This window comes from Xiphophorus maculatus, chromosome 18 (genome assembly GCF_002775205.1).
Source record: "Xiphophorus maculatus strain JP 163 A chromosome 18, X_maculatus-5.0-male, whole genome shotgun sequence".
Lineage (NCBI taxonomy): Eukaryota > Metazoa > Chordata > Actinopteri > Cyprinodontiformes > Poeciliidae > Xiphophorus > Xiphophorus maculatus.
Window position 1 is genome coordinate 23,788,031 of NC_036460.1, and position 16,254 is coordinate 23,804,284.

The 16,254-nt window shown below is 43.3% G+C and overlaps 2 protein-coding genes across 3 annotated transcripts in view; one reads left to right on the forward strand and one right to left on the reverse strand.

The window, feature by feature from the left end:
* The window catches only part of LOC102219436 (collagen alpha-1(XXVI) chain-like), a 31,747-nt gene extending 30,325 nt beyond the window's left edge, over nt 1-1,422 (forward strand). For both annotated transcript variants that reach the window (XM_023351901.1, XM_023351900.1), the window contains one exon: nt 1,105-1,422. In XM_023351901.1, the coding sequence (XP_023207669.1) occupies nt 1,105-1,244 (140 nt within the window). In that variant the 3' untranslated portion in view covers nt 1,245-1,422. The remainder of the gene's footprint in view (nt 1-1,104) is intronic.
* A 7,600-nt stretch (nt 1,423-9,022) lies between these two features.
* Nucleotides 9,023-10,614, reverse strand: LOC102219176 (alpha-(1,3)-fucosyltransferase 4-like). The gene has a single exon (XM_005814175.2). The coding sequence runs from the start codon at nt 10,591-10,593 to the stop codon at nt 9,454-9,456; it is 1,140 nt and encodes a 379-aa protein (XP_005814232.2). The 5' UTR covers nt 10,594-10,614; the 3' UTR covers nt 9,023-9,453.
* Nucleotides 10,615-16,254: the final 5,640 nt, after the last annotated feature.

The following is a 16,254-nucleotide window of genomic DNA, read 5'->3' on the forward strand; positions in this document are numbered from 1 at the left end:
TTCTGAAAATTACCTGGTTCTATGTGGAGCATAAAAATTACTATACAGACTTCAGCAAGATACTTCTGGAGCTTAACAGGAACTTAAAAAAAAAACAAAAAAAACTCAGAGGAACTTACTGGTTACTTTCCCTAAACTTACCAGGAAGATTTTCAAACTCATCAAATACTTTTCTCGACTAAGTTCTAGCCAGAACTTAATTTGGCGGTTACTTCTCTATTTATTTCTGGTTACTCTCCTTGTACTTATTAGGTACTTTCTCAAACTTTGAGGTTGCTATCCAGAACCTACCAGGTACATTCATTAAACCTTTAATTACTTTAATGGTTACTTTCTCAATACTTGCCGGTGTCGTTGCTTGACACTGAGCTTTCTGGGTTCTTTCTATGAAACTTCTCTGCTACTTTCCTGTAGCTATGGTGGTTCCCATAGAAATGAGAAGTTACTTTTAGAGATACACCGAGTAATTTTATTCAACTTTGATGCAACTTACAGGTTGCTGTCCAAGATTTCCAGTTAGGGTAAAGTACCTGGCAAGTGTCAGGAAAATTACATCTAAGTTCTTAGGAAGAATTGCCTATATTATATAGTTCTACCTAACAAAAGGTAATTACTGTAAACACCTTCCTTCTGTTTATTGGACTTGTCTGCTATAAAAACTGGAGGTTCATTTTTACTACACCTTTTGGTTGTTTTAGGAAATGAACCACTAGATAAGACATATAGTGGTCATCGGCGAGGTTGTAGACTGAATCCTGGTTGAAAACTTTAGATGGCCGCTCATATAAAAACTTGCATGCTAGATTTGCAGGGGACTCCGTCGCAGTTCGCTGCGAGTGAGTTCGTGTGTGGCTGTTTGCGTCTGACTCGCTGTGCGGTGTAGGCATGCGGCGTCTCAACCATCGACCGTTTGAGACAGACACCAGCTACGACCCTGCAAAAGACCGAGTGGCTGCAGGAAATAGATGGGAGCAAATTCTCGAACACGAACATTCGCACCGCGTCCACCTGCTGCGAAAAACGCAGAATCCCAAACTGTTCCTCTGAGGAGGGACGCGTCCTTGCTGACTGGTTTTTCTGTCTGCTGTTTGTTGCTTTGCGCAGAGAACTCTGAAGGATCTGGATTCAGCAGCGTTTTAGACCCGCTGGGTTTCTCCAGCCTGAAGACGAAGCGCCACCAGGCCAGTCGAGTCCTCCGTCAGCCCGCAGGCGTCAACGGGCGGCAGAAACGGGTCCCCCTTTAACGTTATTGCATCATTTTGCATTTGTGTGAATAATTGTACGGGAATATTGGCTTTTTGTTGTTGTTGTTGTTATAACTGGACATGCGTAGCTGTTCTTTGTATCTGTACTTGCCAGATTTATTGTTGTTTTTCTTCGACATGAATAAGTCCTGCTATTAAAAGTTCTTTGTAGAAGAGAGATGTTGAACATTTCCTCCGCACCAAATGATTTATTGTCCTTTATCACCCTGCTGCTGCTGCCTTACACAGAAGTATGCCATAAATTACAATGGAGGTTCTGGCATCCTTCCTTCATCAGATAAAAGATAAATAAGTGAATTTATCTCTTTTCCTGAGGCTTAGGTTGCAGGCCTTTGCATTCCCCAACAAAGTACAAAAAAACAAAAACAACAACTTTGTACCGATCTAAAAATCTTTGTTTTCCATCGTCTCTTTTGTGTTTTAGTTTGTGTTAATGCTGTTAGGGGGAAAGACTTCCAAGAACATCAGCGTGACATAAACCGGAGCAAACATCTGGAAATCAGAGGAAAGAGACCCCGAATCTCGGGCCAGACCCCCTCACTCATCCCACGATGCACCTGGAAGCTGATAGAGCTGCAAACTTGACAGGGTTACATCGACTTGTTTAATAAGCTGCCTCTGAGACCTCCGTTTAAACCGGCGTGATTTATTGCGCGACGTGTCTCCCCAGTGATCGAGACGGAGGTTTCTGAGTGAACCCCCCCCACCGCGTCTGGAGCGATCCTTGCTTCCTCCATTACAGACTTCACACGGGGGGGGGGGAATCCTTCTGGGAGGGAAACGTGCTTTCCTCCGCCGGGAGTCGAGGAGAGGATCGATTCGGCTCTCGCCCGCCTGCTAAGTACGAAACATTTCGCCGGCGTCGAGTGGGAGCCGCGGGTCTGTTGATGACGACAGCGTTGAAAGCAGACCAAAACATGCAAACTATAAACAGATGAGTGTGCGAATTGTTTCCGTCAGAGTCCAGTTCAGAGTTTGGTATTTTAGTTATTTGTAACTCTTAAGTTTTTACTGCTCCATAAAAAAGAGAACTACATAACAATAAAATAAGTCAAAGCCCCTCTAACAACAGACATGTTTTTATTGGCCACTATCAGCTGTTTATAGACCTCAAAGTGTTCAAATGAAACTCAGAAGGGCAGAAATAACTGCTTTGGGTTATTCTACCCTCACATTACAGAGATGCAAGTCAAGCTGCTTCCTGGAATAGGTAGACGGATGATTCAGAAATTACTCATTTACCTGTTCTGGAAAGAAAATCAATTTGCAGTGAGTTTATCAAACAGTGAAGAATGCCTTGCCCTTGGGCAAAGGCATTAGCTTGTTATTATTATTATTATTATTATTATTAGGATCTGACATGAGTCAAGAATTTGTAGTATTGATTTTGATCCATGTATTCCTTCTTGTGAATAAGGCTGCCTTCCAGAAATTGCTGAAAGACTTATAATAAATTAATATTCTTCATGTTTGCTTAGCGTGACTGTTTTTAATTTATTCATTTTCTAAAATCACCTAATGCAATTTTCTGAAAATCACTGCAGGATGCATTTTCTTATTCCTATTCCTCTTGTTAACTATTAGTCTTATTACTATCAGGCCTTGAGATAGTAAGGCCTGATAGGTCAAAGACTGACAGCATTAATGTTGATGCATCATAATTTTTCTTTGTTTTTAATTTCTTCCATTATTCAATTAAAGGGGCAGTATTATGGATTTTCCGAGCACATAGTGCCATTTTATAGCACAATCAAGTAACTATGTTACCTTCAGTTGTTATGAAAATGCTGCATATGTCAAATATAACTTAAAAGAAATTTTACTTTGTAATTTAATGCCTTGAAATTGGGCCTCTGTCCCTTTAAGAAGATCCTGCTCTTTCTGAAGTCATCACAACATGGCTCCTCTATTAACCTTTAACAACTTTTTTACCGGCCTTGCGCTGACAAGCAGCTGATGGTCACTTTCACCAGGTGTCTGCTAACTGCAGCTGGCTAGTCTGAAGGAGCTGAGTGGGGGGAGGAGCTTCATCCTTGAAGGCGGGGCTCAGTCCCACCGGACCTTTTGCGCCTCTGAATATTTGCAACGAGAGATTAAATGATTTCTCAAACATTCATAAAAGAATCAAGGCAACAATCCATGTGTGTTTTTGATGAGGGAATGACATTATAGCATGATGTAAAGCTCAAAAAAGTAATACAGCCCCTTTAAAAAAAAACAAAACTCAACAACCTGGCACTAAATGTTCTCTGACTGGAGATAATTCAGCACTTCTACAAAAAAAAAACATCGAATCCATCAATGCAGACGATAACAACCTCACTTTACAGCACAAGTTTCACAATCAAGCAACACTGCTGACGAGCAGGAACATGCCTCCTTCCTCCTCTTGGCCTCACTTTTTTCGAGAGCCTATAGAAGAGCATGTAAACAACTGGTTGACCTGTAAACATTTCCTTGGCTTCTTTTCTTCACAGGCCGGCGTCTGGTCTCTGCAGAAAGGATCACAGGTCGTAGAAGAATCAGAGTTGACTTTTGCTGCTCAATTAGCTCCCGAGAACAGAGAGCGGCGAGCGTGGTTCCGAGGCGTCTTCACGCTCCTCTCTGGCCTCTTCATGAATTCTTTCATCTGTGTTTCTGTCTCCCCCTACCCCTCCTCTTCCTCCTCCTCTGCACTCTTGTTTTTCCTGTCTACTGAACAGAGACGTGTTGATGTGAGGGGGCCCCCGCTTGCTTGGCCACAAGGGAACAAGTCTCTGGTGCTTTTGATGGGCTGCGAGATCAGACGTGTCCACCGTTCCCCGGCGCACACTCTAGCGACTGATCATGCAACACGACGAGGGGCAGAAACAACCAAAAGAAAAAAAAAGATGCACACCCACTCGTGTTCCCTCTGTTAATCACACGAGGCTGTTTTGGTCCGCGCGTCTGCTCTGCTCTGCTCTCGGTGGGGTGCCGTGTTTGCCCGGACACAAGGGAGAGAAAGTGAGACGGTGTGTGTGTGATCCCCCCGCCCTTCCTCAACACACACACTTTCTTGCCCCCCCTTTTTTTTTTTGCTTTTGACAGTAAGATGGATGATTGCAATCACAGGAACCATCAGTGAGACAGAGCGGAGGTCTACAGGGCAGGGAGACACAGCCATGGGAAACCAGCCGTCAGATTAATGCGCCACGCTGCCATGGGAACAATGCACTGTTTATTTGTGTGGTGTGTGTGTGTGTATGTGTGTGTGAGTGTGTTGGGTGGGGGGATTTGTTGTGTCATATGCATTTTCTTCTCCTCTCTCTCTCTTTCTTTCTGTGGCCTTTTTCATGTACACAACATGAAAGCCTGCTCGTAAAACACGGCTTGGCGGCTCTGCTTTAAAGGGAGACGCAGGGGGAAAAAAGACGAAGCTTGTTTACGTTTTAAAGAACAGTAAGCCTGTGCTGAAAGTCAATATGTGTCCCTGCAAACCAAATATGTCCGATTTCATAGTGATTAAGCTGCTCTCTTTCATCTCCTGGGAGAATAAGAAGCAGACTTCTTCTTTTTCTTCTTCTTCTCTGCTGCGGAGTGAACGGATGTTTTTAAGAGAAACATCTGTTGCTGTACAAACGGGATTACTGCGTCTGTAGCCGGGGGGGAAAGGGGGAGACCGCCGAGGTTATGAATGGCAGTGTGTGGCTGACAAGGAGGTCTGGGAAGAGGCTCTGGGATGAGTCGTAGCTTTCTGTTAAAGACGCCAAATGAACCAAATGAAATTCGGTTCCCGGTATTCTTCGGTGCTCACTTTTAAATCTGCTTTGCTTTTGCTAAATCTAAAGTTTTCCACAGTGTGTCACTATGCAACCACAAACTACAAAGTGATTTCTTGGGCTTTTATGTGACATACTGGCACAAATAGGGCAAAATTGTGAATTAAGATGTAAATTATACTTGGCTTTTTAGCTGTTTTTTTTTTTTTTTTTACATTAAAATAAAGTGTGGTGCGCATTCTTAAGTACCCACTTTAATAAGGTGGTAAGGTTATTTTATTTATACAGCACATTTTCAGCAACAAGGCAATTCAAAGTGCTTTATGTGAGTTTTAGGAAATACAAACAAAATAAAAGAAAAGGTAAAGTAATAGGAGTTTCTCTGGATAAACTATAATGATAACGATAAAATATGGATTCTAAGTTTGTTCTAATTCCTGCTGAGTGAAGTATAAATGTTCCCGTTCTGGGTTGAGAACAGGAGCTTACGTCTCCAACAAATGATATGGAGGCACATCTTGGTGCATTAGAGACCCTCTAAACTGACAGGCTTAATTTGACACACAGCCTGTGGAAACTTTGAAGGAGCTGCAGATGTCAACAGCTCAGGTGGGAGAATCTGTTTGACAGCTGAGCACTTTCTGAAATTGAGATTTATGGGGGGGGGGAAAAACACTCATGAAGTCTTATTTGAATTTTGTTACCGAACAACATGGTGAAAAATGTGCTCTGAATTTCAATTTTACACATATGTGTAAAAATTTATACTTGCAACAAGGCATTTTCTTCCATGTTATAAGTGAAATAATCAGTGGAACTAGTACTTTTTTGTGTTAATATTTTTAGAATTATTGACTTAAAGCAGGCTCCTATGTTGCTGAAAAGTTACTTATGAGTCAGTTTTGTCTTATTTCAAGCGTACTAAGATATTTGTGCTAGAACCCAAAACAAAAACACTTAGTAAGATTTTCTGTTTTTACAGCAATATCAATTTGGTAATTTGAACAAAACTGAAACACTTCAGGGCATGACTACTTTTAGATGGCAGGTAGTTTCTACCCTGGAATCACGATCTGGTATTTCACCTCACGCCCTGTTGACCTGTCAGTCCGTGGCACCAGGTGATGTTTTGTGCTTCCAGCGAGCAACGAGGAGGAAGAAACGCTGTATTTTAATCCATATTCTCTCTACTTTGACTTTTTTTTTCTTTTTTTGTTGTTGTTTTTTTTTTTTAGCCTCATCTCCATCTCTAAACCTGCAGATTCATGCGTCTGCAGCGCTTTAACTCAAACAGACAAATTCCTGCGAAAGCGCTCCCTCCTGCTGGGAGCTGCATGCTCGGGGGTCAGCTCCTGATAAAGCACGGATAGAGTCGCAGCTCGGAGGCATTCGGTTGCACAAAAACAGCTGAGCGCCGCATTGACCTAGATTCAGGTGATATTCAGTTTGTCATTAATGTAACCAGGCAGCATCTGAAATTTCTCTAAGATGACCTGGGGAGCGTGTTTTATATTAATCTGAGGCCGTTTGTGGAGATGATTACACCTCAACAACCTCAATTATTTCTTTTTTTAAAGGACTTTACACACAGATTCAAATTCATACATTTTATATATTTCTGTTCTTTGCTTAAATGTCCTTTTGCTACGATTTACTGAGTGACAATTATCCAACTATCAACGCAGGTGTTTGTTTGAGTCTCTATGTTTTTTTTTTTGACCTGTCAGGTTTAGAATGCTATATTTGAAACTTATCTACCTGATCTTGTTCATAAAAATGAATTAAATGACCTAAAGTATTACATTCAGGGATATGATGATACTCTGACTGTTTTCAGAAAAGTAGAGTATTCACAGACCAAAGATATTTGCAGTTTTCAAACATTCAGCATGTTTAAAACTAAGTACAGGGTGGCTTTTATTATTCTTACCTACTGAACATAAACTAAACATGCAATGTCTTAACAAAACAGACAAAGTGGTAGATTTTTTTTGTCGTAAATACCTCAGTCCTGCGCATTCGCCTTACCAAAGGAAAGGTGGAACATTTCCAGATTGTGGAGGGATTCATTGCTTTCTATTGTCTTGGTCTGGAAGTTTTGTTTAGTCTGTTGCCGGCAACAACAAAAGGATTAACCGGATTTAATGAATGGATGCTCTCATGTCTGTTTTTGTAGAGCACAAGTCGCTGTTACCATGAAATTAACCTCCAAGAAAAAACACGGGTAACGAAAGATGACTTGTGTGTTAGCCTACGTAGCATGTAGCATCTTAAAAAAAAAAAAATCTTTCGAGATTTTGAATTTCGTTGATGACATTTTTCTTTTTATTGTTCATCTGCTCCAACCTCCAGACTTTAACAACTTCTTTGTTCTCGTTGTGAAATGGCGATATTGAGATAAGCTGACTCGCGGGCCGCAAAAATCATTCAGAAGGCCTCAAAACAGCCCACAAACCGCAACTTTGAACAGTGCTGTTGTACATTAACTATCAAGCATCACCAAGAAACTACCTGAACAATAGCTTTTCATTTTGAACTTGTTCCATACCAGAGAATATCCTTTGGTACTTTCTTTCTTTTTTTTAACTGTTAAATATGTTCCAAAAAAACTTGGCATGACCTTAAAAATATAAGTACATCAAATTTATTCATGCTTATACTTATTTACTACACATATTTGTGTGTATAAATTCTCCCTTTCTTACCCTAACAGAAATGTCTAGTCAGTTTTAAGCTGCTATGAGTCGTTGAGGTCCTTCTTGCTGGTGGACTGCAGTGATCTCAAGTGGCCAGAGGGGGCAGTACAGCAACGCAGTTTCTGTCTCCAAATCTTGTTTGAGCTGTAAAATCGGGCTCTGCGCGCTGGGAGCGTGTTTCTGTTTGAAAACCAGACACACGTCAGAGAAGACGAGAGGAGATCCGGTGTCTGATCAGCAGAACCAGCTTAACAGTCACATTAAAGCCGAACGGCTGCAAAACACCCCCGGTTCGAGCCTCAAGAGGCGAGGGTCTGGATGTTCGCTCTCTGAGCGGGCTTTCCGCAGGTTCACCGTGTTCCTCCATCCAGAAACATTCACTTCAGTCTGTCTGCTCGAAGCAAACGCAGCTTCAGCCCCTGAACATGATGGAAAATTACTGCGTGATCTTCTGCGTCCTGGACAGGACTCATCATATGTGACTCAGCTGCAAAACAAAACATTCGTGTTCAACCTGTTCAGCCTGTCTGCCTTCTTGTCCTACAGTCTCCTCGTTGATGTCACGATCAGCCACGGATACAACCCGGAACAAGCAAACAACGTTTGCTTGGGCCTGACGCAGCAACAGGATCGTGCGATTGGTTGTTTCTGAGTCGTTTGCAGTCCAGCGAGCTGTAAGAATGAGTGAGTGGATCCGTGATTAAAACGCAGCGAGAGCGAATGTGACTTTGAGGCCCTCGCTGTAACTCGGAGCGACTTCAGGAATGGGATTTAGATGGGATCCGGGGGGCCTGGCTGTTCTGACCTTCTGAGATCATTACTGCTGCTAACCATCGGCGCCTCCAGCAGCTGCTGGAGCATTAGATCATTTACTGGGAGCAAAAGTTGTCCCCTGCCCTCACAGCAACAACATGCGTCCAGTTCGACAAGGCAATTGATTCTGAAACAACAACGAGGTGTAAAATTTTAAATAATCCATAAAATAAACAAACAAAAGCAGATGTATACTCCTGTCAACAGACCTGCTGAGTTACAGCCTTAACAGATTGCGCAGAGGAAATACTTAATGTTTGATTAAAAGCTAAAGGGATGCATGTCGATATAACAAACTCAAGTGAGAATTACCCGATTCAGTATCAGGAAGTTAAATCAACAGTGGTGCGTTTGGCACAAAGCAGCAGCATCATGTTTGAGCGCCACACTCAAACATGATGATGCTCATGATGCTGATGGCGGTGGCAGCATCGTCATCTGTTGCAGCTATTTTATTATTTTGTTTAGATAAGAACCTCGGCTTGGTCAAAAATGAATCTGATACCAGTCAGTTCTGTCACTTTATTATGTATTTTTTTTAACGCCCGGATGACGTATAGATCGGACTTGAGTGGCAACCAAACATGGAGATGCAGCATTTAGTTTCTATGCACCACAAACCCAGAAACAAACCTCCAGAGAACTGCAAAGATGTCGAAACACAGAGTTCCTACCAGTCTAAGTTGCTTTTGATGAGTAGTGAGTAGAGCATTGAGCAACATATTTGATGTGTATTTGGTGATTTGATCAAATGCAATGTTTACAGCTTGTGTTATAATTGGTGACTGCTCACTTTATGGAATTAAACAGTCAAATAAGCGTGAGTCCACTTAAAAACAATCAACACTGATGTGAAAATGAGTGAAAAATCCTCAGCAGCAAAATCCAGGTGAACTCCCAGAACGTTCTCATCTATAAATTAAAAGTGAATCGTTGTTCTCATGAGTGAAACCACCTCCACAGGTCTGTCACCGTCTGAGTCCGTCCTCTGGCCCTCCTCACCGCCCTGCAGGCCATGCAGTAGTGCTCCATCCAGAACCTCGGCTGCCTCAGGCTGTAGCTCCTCCTCCAGTCCAGGTGCCGCCGCCTCAGCCGGGCCGGGTCGCCCCTCAGAGCCAGCAGGTACCGGGCCAGCTCCTTCACCGTGGGGAAGTCCTCCACGTGGATGAACGCCTCCGCCGGCAGGAAGCGCTCGTAGTTCTGCCTGGACGGTCCCAGAACCACCGGCACCGCCCCGGCCAGCACCGCGTTCCACAGCTTCTCCGTGATGTAGTCGGTGTGCTGCGAGTTCTCCAGCGCCAGGTAGAACATGTAGCGCCGCAGCATCCGCACCACGCTGTCGCCGCCCCCCTGCAGCGGCCGCCCGGCGCGCCCGTACACGTCCACTCGGATGAACTCGCGGAGCTGCAGGTAGAAGCCCACTCGGGCGTGGGTCGCCGACCAGTTGCTGATCACCCAGGCCACGAAGCGCTTACGCGGGCGTCTTGAGAGTGAGAGCTGGCCGCCGTCAGGAGCCCCGTCCGCTGCGCGCGCCCGGGGGACCAGATAGCCGTAAGGCAGGAAAATATCCGAGTCCGTCCGGTAGGTCAGGGTGAGGTTGAAGACGCCCTCCAGGAGCCACAGCTCGGACGTGTGCGTGGGGGACTCGTAGTTCATCCATATCCATTTCTGCGCGTCGGGCCGCGGCTCCGGTGGGAGATACGCGTCACCGCTGACGATCTCCCGATGGTGGATGATCACGGCGTCGGCCTGCGGGTACGCCCATGGGTCGTCCGTGATCTTGCACCCGCGGATCTGATAAAGCTGCAGGCAGTCCGGAAGTTCGCGGTATTCCCCGAAGGGATGCGTCCAGATCAGGAGGGTCACCTCGGGCGGTGGCGGCTGCTGCTGCTGCGGGGCGGCCTGGTCCGGCAGGTACAGCGCACAGGCCGCCAGGAGGAGCAGGAAGCCCGCGGCGGCCGCGCACACACACCGCCGGTGCCTTTTCAGGACAACTTCCAAAGATAATGTCCGGACACCTGTCCGCCGGGATGCTCTGGGAGATGGACCCGCGTGTCTCCAAGCAGCCCGAACTCCCATGGACTCCCCTCACCCCGCAGATCCCCGCTCCCCCCTCATACGGGATAATATGCCTATGGGAAAGTTACGTTTTACTATGCGCCGGCTGGCACACCCTGAACTGAACACCTTTGGCCTGTCGTTCAGGTGTGCGAGCTGAGATAAGGTAACAGCACTTTAGAATGAAACCGGCGGCGGTCATGTCGCTCCAGTTACTTCCTGTCTGACGTCTCCCGCTTGTGGATCATTTGAAATGAAATGAGAAGCGTTAACCCCAGGGCCGGCTGTACACACCGACGCTTAGACGTGGCAGGTCGGTCGGGTTGCCAGTTGCTGCTGAATGGGCCTCTTGTGAGGCCTGTTTACTGTTGGAGGGACTGAGGGCGGGTTGGATAAACACCTTGACCCAGAAGGCTGCAAGCAAATCATCACTCGTTAAAAAAAAAAAAAAATCTAATTCAATACAGTTTCTGTATTCATATAGCGCCGATTCACAGCAAATAATTGTCTCTAGGCACTTTACCAAAAAAAAAAAGAAGAAATCAGTTCAATTCAATTTTACATACATTCCTGTTGATTGTAGTTATCAAACAGTACAGTATGCTCAATTGATTATTCAAAGCAGTTTACAAAGTTTCTATCTAAGGAAACCCAGCAGATTGCACCTCATATCTTAAGTAAAGATATTAAGTTAAGACCTTTGGCGAAAACGAAACATTAAATAACAGTAAAACATTCAGGTAAAATCAGGCTAAAACCCTCAGCCTGCTTTAAACGTTGTCTTAGCAGGTTGATATTTTTAAACCAAACATCAATAAATTAGAGCATTATTGGAAAGGCAATAGTCTTCCTCTAACAGAAGCACATTATGTAGATTAAATACACTCAAGCTGGAATTTTAACGCCCAAATTATATTAATCGTGGTGATTTCATGTTAACAGCTAACACATTTAGTACATGAATGGTACGTCATAGAAATATTTTTACTACAGAGGTGTGGACCTTATTACCTGCCTAGGGGTTGTTATTTTTTAAAGGTGGTTTCGCCTGACAAACGAGCCTCGTCAGAACGCGATGTACCTGAAAAACCTGCTCAAATCTTCACAGCAACTGAACTCTTACCCTTCATGGCACATTACAATCAGACTGCTTAAATGTGATAAAGCAACGCAAAGGTGTATACGGCCAATTCTGCAGAGTTAAATCAACACTATGATTTGGTCCTTATCAAAATTGGTGTTAATTTAACTCCTTCAGAGTTATTTCAACATGAAATTGAGTAATTTTAACACTTAAACTAGTTGTAACTACTCAAATTATTGTGGAAATAACTCTGTAAGAGTTAAATTAACGCCAATTCTGAAATGGACCAAGTAGACTCGCCATAGTGTTGATTGAATTCTGCAGAATTTGTTGCAAATTCTGCTGTCGACAGACAGCTGTCTATAAACGAATGTTGAAGTGTTAATAGTAATAATAATGAAAAGGGAAAACTTGGAGAATATGAAACGACGATGACAGGACATAGAATGCAGCTCTGAAAAATAGAAAAAACCAGAGGAGCCGAACCACAGCTGGACACAAGACAGAAAAGTCTCGTGTCTCAGTGACACAAGAGTCAGATTAAATGTGGCAAAAGAGAATCACCCAGGTCAGCTGGGAAGCAAAGCACAAAAACCGACAATAATCTAAATGAAATAACTACAAATAGTTGAGAAATTAAACACAAGAATAAACCATCTAAACATGGAGGAAATAACTAACCCGGCAACACCTTAGAAACAATAATAAACCGAGAAATGAACAGAATAGTGTGAAGGGAAGATGACAAGAGAAACCAAAACGCAGAGGAATGTGAGCTAGGTGGAAAGTCAAGAATCCAAAGAGGCAGGGGGAACATTTTTCAGTATCCGGATGTGTGAAGCTGCTAGAGACGCCCATCAGACAACTTTATGTTCTGGAAATAGATTTAGCAGATACCTTCTGCATGTCACTTTTATGCACCTTTTCTCTCTTTAGCTTCATTAATGGAGCTAATAAACTAGGTCAACGTTGGGGGGAAAAAAAAAGATTTCCAAACTCAAAAGTAGCTCAAGCTTAAAATTCACAAAGAGAGGAAGAATTTGACCACTTTCAAATTAAATATAAGAAAATAGTTCATATGAGAACTTTGTTAAAGTGCTGTTTGTTTAACAAACACAAGGCCACGATACGCACTCTATCAAACGGTTTAATTCCTCGTTGGACAGCACTATAAAAGTGAAATCAAATGATGTACTTATCTGGACATGGAGCCCTAAATGATCTCCTGCAGCTCTGAGGGGCTGTGAAAAACTTTAAACGTTGTCTATTATGGCCGCCGCCACTAGGTGTCTCCCTACGCAAGCATAAATCGTTTTCAGAGGGTTTTTTCTTCTTCTTCTTCTTCTTCTTCTCTCCCTTTCTCTGTGTGGTGGTATTTAGATTTTTCTGCAAGCGTGCATGTTTAATTTAGCAAATGAATAAATATCTCAGCTGGAAACGAGGCATCCAGCAGCGGAGCTTCGAAAAGGTTTGTCTTCAATGTTTTATGTATTAGTTATGACCCAGCGTCGCAGCACACCCTCCAACCACAAATGTTAATAAACGAGTCACAGAATTAATGTGGTGATCTAATGTAAACAAATACAAGGGATTTTTAAAAATAATAAAATAAAAATAAAAATGGTTTTATTTTTATTTTTAAAAATAATCATAATTTTTTTTTATAGAGGTTGAAGCAGCGACCACGCTCTCCGTGGTGCGTTCAGGGTTTGCTGCATTCGTTTGAAGGTATTCTGATCAGAAGTCATGAAAAAATGATGAGGCGGCAGCAGCAAGCAGCAGGGTTTGTCTTGTTGTGTCTGGTGGGCAGGAAAAACACGCCATTGCTGGGACAACATTATTCCTCCCCACAGACACGGAGGATGTCATGAAGTCTGACTGAGAGCGGTGGAAAAAAAAAAATCAGGCAGACAAGGAGGAGAGGGAGGAGATGAAGTAAGAAGCATGTGTGTGTGTGTGTGTGTGTGCGTGTGTGTGTGTGTGTCTCCACTGGGTCCTCCTCCTTCCTGTTACATCCATTCACTTTTCCTCACCGTGCAGCTCTCTCTTTCTCTCTCTCTTATTTTTTTTTATTTTTTTATTTTTTGCTGTGCGTGTGACTAGTTATCCCCATAAGAGGCCGTGTATTCTTTCTGCATTATTTATCCCCCCTTTTCATCTGAACGATTCTATTTTCGGACGATCATTTAATGTCATGCCTCGGGTTGCGTTGCGCTGAGGAGCGACATGAATCAGCTTCAGGACGAGGCCTTAATATTGTAAACACATGTGCGCTTCTCATCAGATAAAGCAAACAGTTCTGAAGAAAAGACCTTTTATCAGTTCGGTACGCATTGCTGCGAATGCACACAGAAGACGTGGCTGAAAGTTGATTTGGTTAAACAGAGAGAGAGAGAGAGAGAGAGAGAGAGAGAGAGAGAGGAAGAGAGATCAAATTACTGTCCTGTGCAAAAGTTTTAAGCCAACTCAAATCCCTTACAGTTTCCCTCCAGTCATCCAGATTTTCCTGCGGCCCTTTAAAACATTGATCAACAGATCTCAAGGCCTTCTGCACGACTCTCATCGGTTTTGTTTCACACTTTTCTGACCTGACCGTGACAGCATGCTGCTAAAAATACCGGGAAAGTAACAACTCTCCTCAAAGTTGAATGTGAAATAATATGTTCTTTGTCACAGAGCCTATCATGTGCTGTGCAGCAATGATGGGTTGTCCTTTGTAGTTTGGATGAATGAATGATTTATAGGTAAGGCTGAGGGATTTAACAAATAAACGAGAAAGAAAATTCCTCGGAGAACGATCTGGTACTGGAGCTTTTGCTTTTTTTTTTTGCTTTTTTAAAACTGCTCTGCATAATTTACACTGAATTTTTTTCAAAGTGATATTGTAACAACATAACTTCTCATTTTCTGTTCATGTGACAAACGCAGTGCCTTTGAGCATTCTGTTTGACTATACAACTACTTCCATTCAGGTATATTAACCGCATAATGACTTGTATTTGGTACAAAAAGTTGGAGTTGATGTATTTATAAGAACAAGATTTGTCTATCCAGCATTCACCCATCTGTATTTCCATTCCAGGCAGGCTGGTGGAAAAATGAAAGTAGAAATAACTGATGCAAAACGATACACCAGCACCAAAAAAAAACCCCACAAAAAAACCCGACAACAAAAGCAAAGCAAACGATTTAAGAAAAGAAAGGAAAGAAACAGCCAAAGTCTAAGATGGAAACCCAAACATAACATGAACTTGTCCTTCACTTTCCTCAGTTTCTTCAGAACTGACAGGAAGTAGCCGTCAAAGTCCAATGACAATAATACAGATTAAGGCCCTATTGATCAAACCTCCTTTTGAAATATCACAATAGACTGTTTCTCATTGGGAGAGCGCGGTGCTATGTCGTTTAACATTGTACAGTTTCTCATTGAATCTTCTTTTATTGTTGTAATCGGCTTCCTGTTCCTTCACAACTTGCTTAAGCAGGTCAATCTCTTCAGACAAGCTTCGACTACCTGCATGCGGGCAGCAAGTCTCCTCGGCAGCTTTACTCCAGAAGCTCCAGTTTGTAGTTGACAGACATTTAGTTGGGTTTTCAACTGTTGCTCATGACTTCGTCCCTTTGCCGCTTCCCTACGTTTGGTCCACTGCCACCATGTGTCGGGTTCCTGCTTTCACCACTGCTGATTTACTGTAATTTCCTATATACATGTAACTCATTGTCTTCTGTCAGGAAAAGGCATTTTTGCGACCCATGTGAATCATAACATGCCTTATTTGATCAGAGGCCCCACATAGGAATCAGAACCAAAGCCAATATAAATAAAGTAAAAATATGAAATATGAAGCACACTGTACACTGAAATTCAATTTTAACAGAGTTTTGATTTTTTTTTAAATGACTGATAGTCTCTATAATTAAACAAAACTAGTTAAACATGAGTGGTTAAGTACACTTATGCAGCAATGTGTGTTTAAAGTGAAGAGTTTGGGATAATTTGGTAACTCGGGGTCACAGCTAAGTGCACAAATCTGTAAGGAGGTGAAGCAACAGTTCACCACACCTGTGTTTACTGCTGTCTTCCTACATTTTAAGAGCAAGAACACTCTGTGTCGGCGTGTATTTTTGTGGCTATGAGAACAGCGGCGCAGAAAGAAGCATTCGGCATTTGATGGGACCTCCAGGTCTTCGCTCATCTTCCTTATTGATTTTCTCTTGCTTTCTGTTTTGCGCTCCCAGGGGAGAGGATGTCTCAATTGGTCCCGGCTGACGAAAGGAGGAGCTGAGAAATGGAGAAACAGATTGAGGACGAAGGGAAGGAGAGGGAGAGAGAGCAAAAAAAAAAAGAGATGAAGGAGGAAGCGGAGGCCGATCGCCGAGGCTCCGGCTGACCCCTGACCTTGATCGTGACCCGGGAGTTTGCCCCCGGAGGTCAGAGGTTGTGTGAAAGTGCCACGGCGGCGATTCACTCCACTGCTGGGTGATGATGATCTTATGCAGCCTCCCCAGCCTGTCTGACATGATCAGTGTTGCGCTCCTGCTTGCGTCTCCCGAGGGCCTCGCATCCGTCTCTAACCGGGCCACGCGAGGCCCGCTAA

Coding starts and splice junctions, on each gene's coding strand:
- LOC102219176 (XM_005814175.2), bottom strand. CDS start 10,593: ATGGGAGTTCGGGCTGCTTGGAGACACGCGGGTCCATCTCCCAGAGCA.